At 52.5% G+C, this 16,312-nt stretch overlaps 1 protein-coding gene across 2 annotated transcripts in view; it reads left to right on the top strand.

Moving 5' to 3' along the window:
* KIAA1671 (KIAA1671 ortholog) overlaps positions 1-16,312 on the top strand; it is a 139,427-nt gene that overhangs the window by 33,725 nt on the left and 89,390 nt on the right. The window contains exon 1 of one of the 2 annotated variants that reach the window (XM_068562632.1): positions 15,971-16,218. The exons of the other annotated variant lie outside the window; for it this stretch is intronic. Coding sequence (XP_068418733.1) covers positions 16,168-16,218 — 51 coding nt within the window. The 5' untranslated portion in view covers positions 15,971-16,167. Of the gene's footprint in view, positions 1-15,970; positions 16,219-16,312 lie in introns of those variants that run through there. 2 annotated transcript variants of the gene reach the window in all.

Raw genomic sequence — 16,312 nt, 5'->3', positions numbered from 1 at the left:
TGGCCCTGGGCCCCTTCTGCCTCAGGCCTGTGCTTTTGGCCTGGGACCGCCCTGCCAGCCCCTCTCTCCCCTTGGGCCTGCAGTGCTTGGTGCATCTCTCACAAGGAAACAGGACAGCCAACCAAGCCCCGGGGCTGAGAATATGATATTTGTCCAGCACAGGGTTGGCCACCCTCCGAAGGGTGCCTGGGACCCACTGGGGCTGATGCCCTGCTGATCTGCAGAGCCCCACCCACCCCCAGCTGGTCAGACCCTGAGCATGAGGTCAGCCCGGTCCCACCCGGACGCTTCATAGAGGCGGCAAACGAGTGAGTTTAGCACTCGGGGCCTCTCTTTTTTTTCCTCTGTAAAGTGGTGGATTGCAGGAATAACAGTGCCCACCACAGTGCCCACCACAGTGCTTACTGGGTGGCGTAGATAGTAGTTTATCCGCATTTTACAGGTGGGAAAACTGAGGCTCAGAGCCAGTAAGTGCCTCTCCCAAGGTCTGAGTCTACCTCATCGTGTGGTAGGAGGATGGGGCTGAAATGAGATGATGCTTATAAAGCACTGATGGAGAGTAACTGCCTGATAAATGTTACTGTGTTTTGGTTTTGGGTTTTTTAAAATAAATTTATTTATTTATTTTTGGCTGCGTTGGGTCTTTGTTGCTGCACGCGGGCTTTCTCTAGTTGCGGGGAGCGGGGGCTACTCTTTGTTGCGGTGCGCGGGCTTCTCATTGCGGTGGCTTCTCTTGTGGAGCACGGGCTCTAGGGTGCGCAGGCTTCAGTAGTTGTGGCACACGGGCTCAGTAGTTGTGGCTCGCGGGCTCTAGAGTGCAGGCTCAGTAGTTGTGGTGCACGGGCTTAGTTGCTCCGCGGCATGTGGGATCTTCCCGGACCAGGGCTCGAACCCGTGTCCCCCGCATTGGCAGGCGGATTCTTAACCACTGCAACACCAGGGAAGTCCCACTGTGTTGTTAATTATAATTTGCTGTCAGCTGTTTTTTTCCTCTACATTCTCTCGAAGAGCTGCTCATGGAACGGGAAGTTGTCCCCTCTCTTAGGAGTTTTATTTTGCCGTTGAGGAAACGGAGGGCAGGGGAGGGGCGGTGTTCTGTCCGGGGTCCCATGGCGGCCGGGCTGGGCTGGGACTGGAGTTCTGAGTCCCTGGCCAGTGCTCTGTGCTCTCCCTGCTCCCCTGCTCCTTTCAGGGCCATCCTTAGGACCTCCGGACTGTGTGGCAGGTCCCAGTCCTGCGCCCAGCCTCCTCCCTCCCCCATCCAGGGGTGGTGGTGGATGGGCGCACCCTCTTTTCCTCGTAAAGTGAGCCTTTGGCTTGCACTCGTGCTGGGATTGTAAAACACGGTGACTCAGTCGTGGACCACGACCTTGGATCATGGTTCACCCCAGAGGTCCCTCCCGTGACCGTGAAGGCACAGATTGACTGGCTCTGGGGGTTCCCTGCGATGTGGCAGATGGGCCTCTGGTAACCTCAAGAATGTTCTCCCAAATCCCCAAACCCGTCAGTCAGCATTTGGTGGCTCATCTAGTGATGAGTTCACCCCCTCATGGGCCTACTTTGTGCCAGGCCCTGAGTGAGGGGACCCTGGAGAGTCTCTCACTCAGTTTCCTGGGGTCCACAGTCCAGGCGGGACTGGAGGTGGCCCAGGAGGGCATAGTTAGGTGAAGGCAGGCACTCAGGAAGTAGGGACAATGCATGCAAAGGCGTGGAGGTGAGGTGAAGCAAGAGGCGGGTCTTGGGGTCAGTGACTAGCCCAGTTGGGCTGAGATGGAACATTTCGGGGGTTCAGTCTTTATTTTGACAAATATTTATCTGCATGTTATGAATAAGACACAGGTAGATAAGAAGGTAAGTAAATAAAAAAAAAAAAAAAAAAAAAGAAGGTAAGTAAATAACTGCCATGGGTTCTAACAGCTCTGGTTCACTGAGCCCTTACTGTGTGTGCCATGCGCCCTGTTGCGTGCTTCACCTGCATTCCCTCATTCAATTTGCTCATGGTTCCAAGTTTCCCCCAAGATTAGGGAGTATATCTCTCCATCTGGGGAGGTCTCACAGAGGAGGGACAATTGTTTTAAGTGTTCAAAGATGAACAAGCGTTTGCCAGATGGGTGTGGTCTGGGAAGAAGTGGTTTGCCCCTGCTGGAGGGAGCAGCTTGGGCCAGGGTTGGGGGGTGTGAAACTGTGTTCTATTCCTGAGTGTCATGCAGGGTCCAGGAGATGGCCTGGAAGTCATTCCTGGACACCCCCCCCCCCCCCCAGTGTGTGTTTTAATCCTGAGTTCAGACTTTTCCCACACCTCCTGCTGATGAACCAGTGGTTCTTACTTTTGAGCAGTGGCACACCTCCTGGCAACTCTGTCATCATGCCATCATCTTTGGACAAGGATCGGCCAGGGCAATCCCTGAAGCTTTGAAAGCATTTGAACCTGATAACTTTATTTTTTTCCTTTTTATGATTTCTCTCTTTTTTAAAAAAAATTTTTATTGGAGTATAGTTGACTTACAATGTTGTGTTAGTTTCAGGTGTACAGCATAGTGAATCAGTTATACATATACATATATCCACTCTGAGCCTGATAACTTTATTATAACGACTGGAGAATGGGGGCACATTTTTTTGAATTCTAATGACAAGAATAGTAATTCTTGTGAATGCGATCAACTTGAGATAAGAGGGAACTCTTGATGTGGCCCCAAAATGGAGACATCAGTGGTCCTGGTTAGAGGTTCTCTTTGAATTTCAGTTGGTTGACTGGGCTGTCAAAAGAGAAGGAAATAAAAGCAAAATGGAAAACCATATATGAACTGCTAGAAAGAACTCATCAAAGATTGTGCTTAAAAAACAAGTTGTACATAAAGGTATGATGGCTTTTTATTTGCTGGGGATGTGAATTCTCCTCCCCGTACTGTGTTGCTTGGTGTTCCCACATATGAGGTTGGGCCTGTGTCCACGTCTTGCTGAAGTACCGGGAACGTGGCTCACTGGCTTAATTGAAAGGCCTAATTTGCCTCACGCAGCAAGATATCTGGAGGTGGGCAGCGGCTGACTTAAGTCAGCACCTCTGAGAGTCTCTTGGGCTTTCCCTCCTGCTTCGTGCCTCATGGTCCCAAGGTGGCTGCCACTTTTCCAGCCACTCGGTCCACTTTCAGGTGGGAAGAAGTGGGAAGCCAGAGGTGCCATGTCAGCTGAGTTTGCAAGAAAGCAACAGCTCTCCCTGGAGCACCCTCCCAGAGGGCACTAATGGGTCACACGGCCACTGCTAGCAGCAAGAGGGTCTGGAAAAGTCAGTGTTCCACGCTGGAAGTTGGCCACATTGGAAATGGCCGTTGGTCGTTCAGATAGCATTGTCGGGAATTCCGTGGTGGTCCAGTGGTCGGGACTCCGCACTTCCACTGCAGGGGGCATGGGTTCAGTCTCTGGTTGGGGAACTAGGATCCTGCAAGCCGCGTGGTGCAGCCAAAACAACAACAACAAAAACCAAATAGCATGGTTTAGTACAGTCTGGCTTCCTTGTCAAGGAAGCCTTGGGCCTCCAAACCAGGATACAGGACAAGAGAGAAAATCTACCCAGCATCTGTGTGCTGTGATGTGAGATGTGTGCTGGGCACTGGGCTTCAGGGATTGGAGGACACAATCCCCGCCCTCCAAGGCCCCCAGTCTGCTGGGGAGCAGGCCTCAGGAAAGGGAAGGAAGGCTGAGGTGGAAGGAACAGGCCGGGTGGGAGCCGGCCCAGCGGCCAGAGTGACTCCTTCTGCCTGGGTGAGTCTGGATAATGGGCCAGCTCTAGGAGCGTGACGCGGAGCTGAGTGGTGAGGATCTGGACAGCAAGCTGGGCTCTTAGGAGGCCCAGGAATCCTCTGACAGGTGGCTAATTTCACTTGTTAATTGCTTCTTGTCTTTCACTGTTGAGTCCAAAGGGCTGGAGAAGAATGGAGTAATTTATATCTCAGCTGGTTAAAGTTCCTTTTCTGAATTAAAACCAGCCAGACCAGAAAGCTTTTGTTTCCTAGGTCTTAAAATGCAAATGACCAGTTGTGCCTGAGATTTTGTATTGGGAGGATTTTGTATTTATTCATTTACCCAGTTCTCTCTCCACCCACTCACTCATCTACCCTCCCAGCCATCTACCTACCCATCCATCCATCCTCCACCCAGTTATTAATTCATGTTAATTCATGCAAAGCTCTACAGATATAAAGATGAACAAGTTAACTTGTCTTCAAAGTGCTCACATTCCTAGACTGTAAACCCAGGATGGTACAAACTAGTTATTTGTTGATTTAGTCACTCACTCATTCATTCAACAGAAATGTATGAGTACCTACTATGTGTCATGTGCTGTTTTGGGCCCATCAGGTACAGCAGTGAACAAGACGTGTGGTTCCTGCTCCCGGGAGCTAATACTCCGGTGTTGGGTAGGACAATGTGGGGTTTTCCAGGAGCTTCGAGGGGGTTAGCTGGGGAGTGGTGGGGATGAGCCCGTTGACTAGACCCAGCTGAGAAGGACCCTCAGGGTTAGAATAAGGGGCGTGGTGTTCACCGGCCAGAGGCTTGGAAGAGCCAAGGGAAATTAGGACCAGGGTTAGAGAAGGTCAGAGGAGCGCCTTGGAGCTTGGGGCGCCCTTCAGTGGCCATTGCAGAGAAGGGTTGGAGAGGGTAAACTGGAAGCTCGGAGACCGGTTAGGAGGCTGTTGGAACAATTTGGGCAAGACGATTAAACAAAAAAAAAAATTACTGTGGTTAAATACACATAACGTAAAATTTACCATTTTAATCATTTTAAGCTTACTATACATCTATAATAATGTATGTCATTAGATACATTCTCAGTGTTGTGTAACCATCACCACCATCCATCTTCAGAGCTTTTCTCATCATCCTGAACAGAAAGTCTGTCTGTGCCGTGAAACACTAACTCCCCACTCCCCGCCTCCCACAGCCCCCGGTAACCTCTACTCTACTTTCTGTCTCTATGAATTTGCCCTTTCTGGGTACTTCATATAAATGGAATCATACAATGTGTATCCTTTTGTGTTTGGCTCGTTTTATTTATTTATTTGTCCATATGGTGTAGCACGTGTCATCACTCCACTCCTTTTTATGGCTGAATAATATTCCCTCGTATGTACAGAACACATTTTGTTTGTCCGTTCTTCTGTGGATGGACACTTGGGTTGTGTCCACCTTTTGACTATTGTGAATAATGCTACTAGGAACATTGGTGTGCAAGTATCTGTCTGAGTCCCTGCTATCCGTTATTTTGAGTCTATACCGGAGAGTGGAATTGCTCAAAAAACTGTGGTAATTCTACGTTTAACTTTTTGAGGGTTCACCACAGTGGCTTCACCAATTTTACATTGTCACCAGCAATAATGCACAAGGGTTCTAATTTCTCCACATCTTCACCAACACTTGTTATTTTCTGTGTTTTTTTAAAAAATACTGTCCATCCTAATGGGTGTGAAGTGGTATCTCCTTGTGGATTTGATTTGCATTCCCCTAACAACTAATGATATTGAATATCTTTTCTTGTGCTTCTTGGCTAGTTGTGTATCTTCTTTGCCCATTTTTGAATCTGATTGATATGTATATATATATATATACACACACACACACATTTGTATATTCTGGATATTCATCTCTTATCAGATACATGATCTGCAAATACTTTCTCCCATTCTGTGGACTGTTTTTTCATTCTCTTGGTAGTGTTCTTTGATGCATGAAGGTTTTCAATTTTGATTACATCTAATTTATCTACTATTTTTTCTTTTGTTGGATAGAAAATAATTTTTAAAATTTGTGTTATAATATGCATACCAAAAACAATTTTTTAGTTGAAGTGTAATATGTATCTTAAGTCAGAGAGCCTGGGTTTGAATCTTAACTCTGCTACTTCTCAGGCATGTGACCTTGTGTGGGTTAATATCTCTGTGCTTCTGTTTCCCCATCTGTAAAAGAGGGATAATAATAGAGCCAACTTGTTAGAAATGAACTGAGTTTACATGAATTAATGTCAGAAGGCACTGTGAACAGTGGCTGACACCTAGTAGGTGTTTTTTAAGTGTTTGCTGTTATTACCATGACTGTATATCATATATTGAGTTTCTACTTGGCAGTCCCTGCGCTGAGTGCTATACAAACGTTATTCCACTGTCCCGTTGAATCCTCCCAAACCCCAAGAGATTGTCCCCATGTTGTAGATGAGGAACCTGAGGCCTGGGCCCTTACACTTTGTTGAGTGCCATATCCTGGCATTTTTCCCCTGAGTGACCCCACTGTATCCTGAGGTGCTAGGAAGATGCCCATTTTAGAGATGCTGACCTTGAGGCTCAGAGAGGGGAGGTGACTGGCCCAAGGGCACACAGCAAAGGAATCGCAACACCTGGATTGATTCTTGGCCTGTGGACTCACCCCTTGTGGCCGGGGAGGGGTGAGGGCGTTTTTCGGGGACAGGGGAGTCCTGCTGGGCTGAATTCTGTTTCAGTTGTGCCACTGGAACTCCCGGGGTTCTGTGGGTTCCCGGGCACCTGCTCCGCTTGCGAAGCCTCCCTACTGGGGCCAGGCGGGCAGCTTGTGGGCGCTGGGAGGAGATCCTGGGACCTGTTCACCTTGTCCACGTGTTAACCCATTCCGTGCCACGGCACGCTGCCGCCATTGCATAGGTGAGGAAGCAGAGGCCCAGAGGGCAGAGGATGATCTCGTCCTTTTGTTTCACCTCCTTGAGAAAGTATGCTGACGTGCCCTTGCGTGAGAATGATGCTAATACTGGAATAATCTTGATTCTCGTTTCTTTTTTTTTTTGTAAGAAAGTAAATCATTAACGAACATACACTTTCAACTGCTAACAGTCACAATTACTTGCTTCAGCTGTACAGGCGATTGAGACACAGCACCCTGGCAGGGTTGCTGGGGCCACACGATTTCTGCTTCCAGGGTGCACACTAGTGCTCTTGTGTATATGTACACACACACGCGCACACACACACACACACACACACACACACACACACACACACACACACACACACACACACACACACACACACACCTGCAGGAACCCCGAATAAGCCCCACTTGACCCGGATTCTCATCTAACCTTGTTCAGCTGCCACTCTCTGGCTTCGGACACCTCGCTGAGCTTTATTTCCCTCATCTGTGAAATGGGGTGAAGCCCACTCCGTGCCCCTCACAGGCTGTCATGAGTGGATGAGAAAGACATTGGTAAATTGCCAAGTTGGACTTAGTGGTCCAGGGCCCAGGCAGAGTTCAGAGTTCATTCCAGAAACGTTTGCTGAGCACCTACCGCACGCTGGAGAGAAGCCAGGTTCACATCGGTTCCTGGAGGATAAAATCCCATCGCACTCAGGCTCCAGTTCGTGGGCACAAAGGGCCTAAAGGACCGTGTGTGGTTTGGCCCCTGGCCACCCACATGACCTCTGCTCCCAGCACTCAATCTCCGCTCACCCCACTCAAGCCACACTGGCCTCCAGAAAGTTCCCTTCACACGCAGGCGTGTTTCCACCCAGGGCCTTAGCACAGGCTGTTTGCTGTCCTCCAGATTCCCTCCTGACTTCCCTCCTCTCAGGGCATCTCTCAGCTCAGTGTCACTGCTCAGTGGGGCCTTCCCTGATGCCACGTCTCTAGAAGGACCCCAGACACCTGTGTCACATGCAGTGTCCCCCCGTCACCCCGTGTCTTCCTCCCCCATCAGAGTGGAGGCTCTGAGAGGCAGGGAACACCCAGCACGGTGCCCGGCACATAGTAGGCATGCAGCGCGAGGGTTTACTCCACTTCTGGTATACTCACAAACTTGTGCATCCATCAAGCAATCAATTTTAGAAGATTTTCATTACCCCCCAAAGAAACCAAGCACCCCTTAGCAGTCAATCCCCGGGCCCCTCCTTGATACAATTTATTGACCTCCTAGGATGTGCCAGGCACCGTGTTCGGTTCATTCTCACGGTGACCCTATGAGGTGGGAACTATTCTTGTTCCCATTTTCCAGTTGGCAAAGCTGGGGCCCAGAGAGGTGAGGTCACTTGCCCACATCATGAAGCCAGGAGGTGGCAGAGCTGGGATTTGAACCCACACGGAGCTTGTGCTTGGAGGATCTAACACACGGATTTGATGTTTCCCAAACCCTAGTCATTCTCATGCATCACTCTGAACATTTTTCATTTTCATGAACCACCTGGACTAATACATAGTTAACGTTTTTCTTGAACTTGGCTCACTTTTCAAAATGTAACAGCTTTATCAAGATGTAGTTCACATGACATACAATTCACTCACTTAAAGGGTAGAATTCAGTGGTTTTTAATATATGCAGCCATCACCACAGTCACCTCTAGAATGTGTTCCTCACCCAAAAAGAAAGCCGTACCCATTGGCCGCCATCCCCAGTCGGTCCCCAGCCCTAGGCAAACCCTTTCCTGTTTTCTGTCTCTAAGAATTGCCTGTTCTAGGTACCTTGTATAAATGGAATCACACAATATCTGTCCTTTTGGGTCAGTCTTATTTTACTCAGCGTAGTGTTTTCTAGGTCCATCCGGGCCATGGATGGATACCGCGTTCCTTTTTACGGCTAGATGGTACTCTGTCATGTCAACATACCACACTTTGATTATCTGTGCGTCGATTGATGGACATTTGGTGTGTTTCCACTTTTTGGCACTCCCCTCATTTTTACAGTCCCCTTGTACCGGTTTCATTTCTTCACTATTCTAACCTCTGTCTGCACTTACCATTTATTTGGTTTCTGATCTCCTGTCTCCCTACTGCAAACGAGAACTGCAGGATTTCCGGGCTCTTGACTCCTTTGTTCAGCGCCATGTTGAATGAATGAGTGAGCAAGTGAGCCAGAGGGTGAGTCAGCAGCCGAGCAGGGAGGACAGATAGGCGTGTGCACAGCTAACCGGCCCGGTGAGAGAAACAGTGCTCGGACGCCCTTGACTTGGTTGTGGGGAAGCCAGAAGGGCTCGAGGTACAGTGAAACTGGGTCTTGGCGGTGTGTAGAAGTCAGCCAGGTAGAGAGAGGCAGGAAGGGCAACCCAGGCAGAGGGCTCAGCCTGAGCAGTGGCCGGGGGGCTTGACCTCTTTTGCCTGTACAACAGAGATTTGTTGTCCTTGCCACACTCCTGGGAGGGGACCCCTGTGCTCGCAGGGTGGCCTTGTCACTGAGCAGAGAGGAGGGCTTGGAGCAACGCGGAGAATTTAGTCAGGGGGGTGGGACAGCGCTCCTAGGACCCCATTCCTTCCACCTCAGAAACCCCCTGACCTGGTGATCCCTAAGTGCCGGCCTCAGATAGATGCATTCAGGGCTTCTGAATCCAGATTTGTGGGCAGTGTCCCTCGAGATCCTGTATCAGGGGCTACCCTCAGAAGCCAGGCCAGGCAGGGATGGGAATTTAATGACAAACAGCGTAGAGGGCGGGGGCCCTCCCAGGGTGGTCCTGCCCAGAGTGGCTGGACCACCCGATGTTCCAGGCAAAACTGATGACGGGGATTTGATCTCATTGTGAAATCTCACTGTCTTTATACATGGGAGAAAAAAAATTTTTTGAACCACACCCAGCCGCCTTCAGTTAACACAGGCGGTATTGGCAGTCTCGATTCACATATGATCTCGCTGAATCTTTGCCACAGTTCATGGGGAAACAGAGGCTTGGGAAAGTGGGCAGGTGCCACCGGCGGGCTCGGTCCAGGGAGGTCAGACTCTTTTGGAAGCCTCCACCTTCAAGGGGCATCAGAAATGCCCTGAGTGTCCTCCAGGGGTGGTCTTGCTACAGTTTCTGTCCTCTCCCCCACCCATCCTCCTCCCGGACTAAAAGAAAGCACCAGCTTCCTGATGCAGTGTTCGCAAGTGACCACCAGAGGGCAGGATGGGGGCGATCTAAATGCTTTCAACATTTTGCTTTATTAGTAGTTTTTAAACCCTTTTGCACTAGGGCCTTCATTCTAAAACCGAAAAAGCCAAGTCTTCCACGGCCATTTAGATTATTATTTTAACGCTTGTCACTGATTTTGGAGCACGTGTCACTCAGCTTGAGTCCCCATCAGGTCTCTTGTCAGTTTTGATTTTGCAAGCCAGTCAGGGCTGCTGGGCTGAAGTTGGGACATTCATCTGCAGCCCTCACAGCCCTGGCCACCCCAGTTTGTTTTCACTGCTGTTGTTTCTCTTTTGAATAAGTTATTTTTTGGGGAAAAAAAGTTTCCCCGAAGTTTTATTTCTAAAAGAGGTGTGTGTGGGGGGGGGTTGTATGTGTCCAGGGGGTGGGTAGCCCATAATGAGAGCCCTATGAATATAGAAATGGCATTTCTGACCTAAGAAGATGTATTTCCAGAGATGCTAAATCCTCTACTTGAAGACAGGGTCTCCTGAGAAGAGGAACGTTCGGTCGTATCTCAAGCCTCGGCTCCATGCCACTTCCTCTAAGAAGCCCTCCTGGGTTGCACCCTTTCCTGTGCACTCCAGGCCCTTCAGCCTCCAGTGCCATAATTTATTCCCAGGTGCTTCCCTCCTGTAGACCCTGAGCTCCTAGAGGGCAAGAACCTGGCCTCCCTCAGTCTCACGCGATATCCCTACCACCTCACACTTCATCCTCAAGGCTTTCAGTGAGCGAGCACTTGAAATCTGCTAGGCACTCTTCTGACCCCACCTCACCTCATCCCCCAGCTGCCCTGTGAGGGAAGAAATTATTATTTTTGCCGTTGTGGTCGTTGTTATCTTTTTCACCGACCTCGTTTTACATCAGAAGGAACCAAGGCACAGAGAGGAGAAGCAGGTTGTCCAGGACGACACCATTTGGCAGGATCAGAGCTGGGATTCGAACCCAGGCCCATCTGAGTGCAAATCCCTGCTCCTGGCAGCTTCGTGCCCCAGCATAGTAACATCACTGCAGGTACTCAAGCAGGGCTCACTAAGTTAGCAGGGGGGGCTCTCTGGCTGGGGTCTAGGCGCATGCAGCCCCGCACACGCCTGCCTGGGGCTCTTCCTGCTGCTGCCCCCCACCTCCCTCGGTCCTTTGCAAGCTGCCTCCTCTTCCTCCTGCTCTGGCTTCTCCTCCTCTTTCTTCTTTCTTCTCCTCCTTCTCCAAAAGCTTATTGAGGTAGAATCTACGTCCTATAAAATTCACTCGTTTTTTAAGCGTACAATGTAATCATTTTCAGTAAATTTACAAAGTTGCACAACCATCACCACTGCCTAATACCAGAACCTTCTCGTCACCCCATTAAGAAACCCCGTACCAGTTAGGCCCTGGCAGCCACCGACCTACTTCTGTGTCCATCATTTTGCCTTTTCTGGACATTTCCCACCATGAGGTCTTCAAGCCCCCTGGTTTCTCTCCCTGAGCATGGTGGTTTTGGTGCAGCCAGAGTGCTTCCGCCCTTTATGTTGGCCTGGCTCCCTCTCAGTGCTGGTGTCTTCCCTGTCCCTCCCTTCCCTGTCTGCCCCTCCTCACAGTAGAGAGAACCCAGGGGTCAGGCTGGGCGAAAGCGGATGAAAAATGTTCTGGTTTGGTTTTTTTTTTCGGGGGTGTGTTTTAAGTGATTTCCAACGTCCTGCAGTTGATAACGCCCTGTGGGTTGGCCGTGCCCTGGTGGGATGGGCTCAGAGTGCCTTGTTTGGGGTAGATAACCCCCTATCCTGCAGGGCTGACCCCAGCTTGGACCCCTCCTTGTTGCCCTGCCATCCAGGGCGGCTGAACTTGATATACCACCAGTCGGTCATGGCCAAGGTGATTTGAGCCCTGACTGAGAGCTCCAGGCTCTGAGCAGTTTATTACACATATTTCTTCATTTCCTCCTCCCAGCGACCCCGTGGGACAGGCACTGTCGTCATCCCTATTTTACATAGAGCTGGGGCACAGAGAGGTTAAACAACCAGCCCGATATCACAAAGCTGTCTAGTGGTGGGACGAGGATTCGAACCCAGGCAGTCTGCCTCCAGCATCCACACCCTTGTCCTGCACCCCGGCTGCCTCTGTGAGACTAGCCATCCCCTCCCTGGGTCTCAATTTCCCCTCTGGACAGTCTTCTGCTCTGTCTGTGCCCTGACCCTTCAGGGGATTGTCAACTCCTGGAAGATGGGGGCATGCGTATGGCTTCTGTGGGTCCCTTTTGGTGGCTGAGGAGCCGCCGTGCACACAGTAGGTCTGCCTTCTGTGTGTCGTGGATTCCCAGATCTAGCTGTGATCTCCTTGTCAGCAGGAGAATTGGGAACCCTCTGCCTTTCAGGAAGCGGTTACAGAGCACCTGAGTGCTGGGCTGCGTGCCAGGCCCTGGGACCTCCTTGCCTGTGGGGAGCTCACAGCCCTGCGGGGAGGACAGGCTCTCATCACGAGAAGCGCCTTCATGTACTCTAAGAGGAGGCCCAGTGACTCAGGCTTGCTCGCTCAGAGGGCTTCCTGTGGACGTGCTGCTTGCACTGGCCTTGAGCGATGGTTGCATCTCCACAAATAGAAAGGGCATTCCCGGCGGAGGGCCCTGCCTGAGGGTCCATACACGGTTGAGGAATGGGTGTCACTGTGATGGTACGCGGAGGCTGTACGGCTAAGGGCACTGAAAGCCCAGCCAAGGCTGTGGGGTGCAGGGAATGTGGCAGGGCCAGTGGCCCATGTCCTCATGCAGGAATGCAGACTCTTGGGCCAGGCCAGCCTGCTTTTCTAGGGACGACGGAAATCTGCATTGCTACCCACCGTTCTTCTGACGCTTAAGTGTTAGCAACTCGTTCAAATAAAACAAAATAGTGTGCCTACCTCCCCCTGCCCTCCGCCCCCCAAAAAAACCTGACAGAAACAGAGTCACTCCTGGGGGCTACCAGTTTTCATCCCTGTTTTCCTTCGTGAACGCAGATGTTGATTTTTAACAGCCTCCCGTCTTTTTTATAGGCGAGAGATTTCTGCTCAAGGCTAAGCCCTCTCAGTAGGTCGACATGGTTGCTTGTACGTTCAGTCTTTTCTGGAATGAATGAAGGACCTTAAGAAGGATTGCCCGAGGACCTCCTGTGGCCGGGTGTCGTCTTGGGACGTGGGGAGCCAGGCTGACCAGGGTGGGGGCCCCTGGGGAACTGACCTTCGAGGAGGGGTGGAAGGAGGGGTCACCGGGATGCAGAGTGTTCCTCCAGAAGAGGCGTCGTGGGGCCCTGTGTCTGGGGGCCACCCTGAGCCTGGGCTGGAAGCTGCTGGAGGGGGCAGGATGGTTAGCTCTTAAGCCAGAGACCCCGGCATGAATAGGAGCGAACTAGGTGGAGAGGAAGGGGAGTGTGTTTGTTTTCCGGGGCTGCCGTAATGAATCACCACGCACTTTGTGGCTCAGAAACAGTAGATACTTATTCTCTCTCCGTTCTGGAGGCCAGAGCCTGAGGTTAAGGTGTCGGCAGGGCCACGCTTCCTCCAGGGATTCTAGGGGAGGATCCTTCCTTGCCTCTTCCCGCTTTGTGGGCCCGAGGCGTTCTTTAGCTTGTGGCCATACCCCTCCAGTCTCTGCCTCCGTCCTCATGTGGCATCCTCCCCGGAGGCTGCGTCTTCTCTTCTGGACACTTGCTGGATTTAGGGCCATCCAGGGTAATCCAGAATAATCTCATCTCAAGATCCTTAATTTATTAATAATTACATCTGCAAAGACCTTTTTCCAGATAAAGTCACATTTACAGGTTCTGGGCGGACATACCTTTTGGGGGGGCTACCATCCCATCCGCTACAGGGAGGAAGACTTTTTCCGACTGAGGAATAGCATGAGCAAAGGCCCTGCGGTCGCCTGGCGCACCTGATTGGGGTGGGGCAGGTGTGGGGTCAAATGGTAAAAGGTGAACAGGGGTCTGGGGTGGGAGGGATAGGGAGCCAGGGGAGGCATCCAGGGTGTGTGAGGGGTGCCTTGGTCACCACTGTGCATGCAGGTGGTTCCCCTGGCCAGGTGAGAAGGGTCCTACAGGGCAGGGTGGGACCAGCCCAGCTGACCAGAAGGCGATAGCCCTGACTAGGTAGGGGTCGCTTTGGGCCTGGAGTGGAGGTGCGGCAGGGGGCCCCCTGCTCCTGGGAGTGTGACCTGGTGACTGTGGCCACCTCCAGGCTGAGAAAGCGGGACTCTGAGTTGGGGGGGGGGGTGCGTCTCCATTACTGGTGCCTGCCCACCCCCACCCGCCTCGTCGGGGCTCAGCTCTGTCTCCACCTGGGACTTGCCAGCTCTGACTTTTTCACTTTTCTTTTTATCCTTAGCACCCCTGCCCTGTCTCCTGTCTTTCTGCCTCCACCCCACCCCCTTCCCTGCTCGCACCCCGCTGCCCTGCTCTCTTTGTCTCCTGGCGGTCTCTGACTTTCTTCGGGTTCATCTCTTTTCCTGCCTGTGTGTGTGTCTCCATCCCCCTCAGTGACCAAGCCCCTTGCCCCCATCTCTGTCATCCCCTCTGCCCTTTCCAGCCCATTTCTCTCTTGGCCCATCCCCGTCAGGCCTATGCGAGGCTGAGCAGCTGGCCGTCAGCAGCCTCCACGTTCCTGGTGGTGGACGGTTATCCTCTAGGACAGTCAGAGCCAGCTAGGGGCACCTCCCGCTGTTCTGTTAGCCCCCCAGCGAGCAGGACCCCACTTTCCAACTGGACCATCAGCCAGTCAGCCAGAGAGCAGGGGCCAGGCTGTACCTCCACCTGCGCCATCAGCTGGGGCCAGCCCCCAACTGGCTGTCCGTTGGGCAGTGAGTGGCGGGGACCCCTCGCCTGCCAGATGTCGGGCGCTGAGTCGGAGGAGCCATGGGCCTGCTTCTGAAGAGCTCTGAAGTTCACGCCGTGGTTTCCTCAGCCGCTGAGCTCAGCTCCCCGCTGGTGTCCCCGGGGGCTTCCTGTCAGCTGCTCTGCCCCGAGTCGGGCTGTGGGCCTGATGTGTATGGCGCACGTGGTCCCTGGGGCCGGGGGTACCTATGCGCCACCCCCTGCCTGGGCTCTCGTGCAGGGCTCTCGCTGTGCACCAGTCCGGTTCCGGTTCAGACGTGGGCTGACCTGACGGAGGTGGTGTGGAGCTGGGGCTCTGGGGCTGCCCCGCCGCTCACCTCAGCAGCTCCCTTTGCTCTCGAGCCCCAACTTCCTCGTGTGGCCTGTGGAGGTGATAATGTTTCCCCCAGGGGAGCACCGTGAGGACTAAACGAGATGCTCTGGTATTATTCTGCCTCATCCGATGCACAAAACCCTGAAACGCAGGGATACTCCATCCCATTTTACAGAAGAGGTAACTGAGGCTCAGGAAGGTGGGGTGACTTGCCAAGATCACACTCTTTCGAAGGAAGTTCCCAAGAAAGGTCACCTTGGGTCAGCCTTAGGTGTGCTATAATTAGCATTTTTAGTTGCTGAAAAGGATGCTCCCCCCACCCTCCCCCCACCCCCAGCTGGCAGATGGTGACTCTGGGAGCCGGTCTCTCCCTTCCTCAGCATCCCCCGCTCGCACCCTGGGCCCCCCGCCCTCGGGAGTGGACAGAACCCAGGACTGGTTGGGAGGCCTGGGTTCCAGCCTTGGCTCAGTTTCCACCTCTCTGTGTGACCTCGACCAAGTCCCTATCCCTCTCTGGGCCTCCCTTTTCCCCCTCTGTAAAATGGGGACAACCAGGGCCTCCTTCTAGGGCTGCTCAGAAGCTTAACTGAGTCAGAAGGAACTTGACTGAGCTGGGAGGGGCTGTGTGAGCCGATGGGATCCTGAGTTGATTTAGTTCCTTTATGTGGAAGGATTTGGGGTGGGGGGGGGCTCCCCCTCAGTGTATGGTTTTGGGGAGGAACTTGTCCTCACATGACACACTCACACACACGCACACACTCAGTTCTGGGGCTTCATCCTTGCTCTTCCCACCGCTCAGCGGAAAACCCCCAGGCCCAGAGCTCCCCCAGGAGGGTGCAGGGTCCAGACCGCTCAGCTAGATTAGGGAGGGGCCACCCCTGGGCCCGCCCCCCCGGAAGAGCCACTAGAGATGCTCCAGGCGGGGCCCCGGGACCCGAGCAGCAGCTTCCCCGTGCCCTTGGCAGGGCCATCCTGCCAGTCCCCTGGCCACAAGCCGGCCCCTGAATGATTCATGCCACCTTGAACTTGACTCCTGGCGTGACAAGCCGAGCGGGAAGAGCCGCCCCCTCCAGAGGGAGACTGGAAGCGTGCACGATGCAGGCGGCATAACCCCCAGGCGCCAGAAATGGAGTATTATTACTGCCCCAGCTTGTTGAAGCTCTTGCGGTACCTGTGGGTGAGTGCGGCCGTCCGGACCCGTATCTCCTTTTTCTTCTCCTCCCGACTCCGGCCAGCTTTGCTTCCTGGCTCTGTCTGGTCAGCAGTGTCTC

This window comes from Eschrichtius robustus, chromosome 14 (assembly GCF_028021215.1).
Source record: "Eschrichtius robustus isolate mEscRob2 chromosome 14, mEscRob2.pri, whole genome shotgun sequence".
NCBI classification, from domain to species: Eukaryota; Metazoa; Chordata; class Mammalia; order Artiodactyla; family Eschrichtiidae; genus Eschrichtius; species Eschrichtius robustus.
The sequence above is the reverse complement of the archived record's forward strand: the minus strand, read 5'-3'. Positions and strand labels throughout refer to the sequence as shown.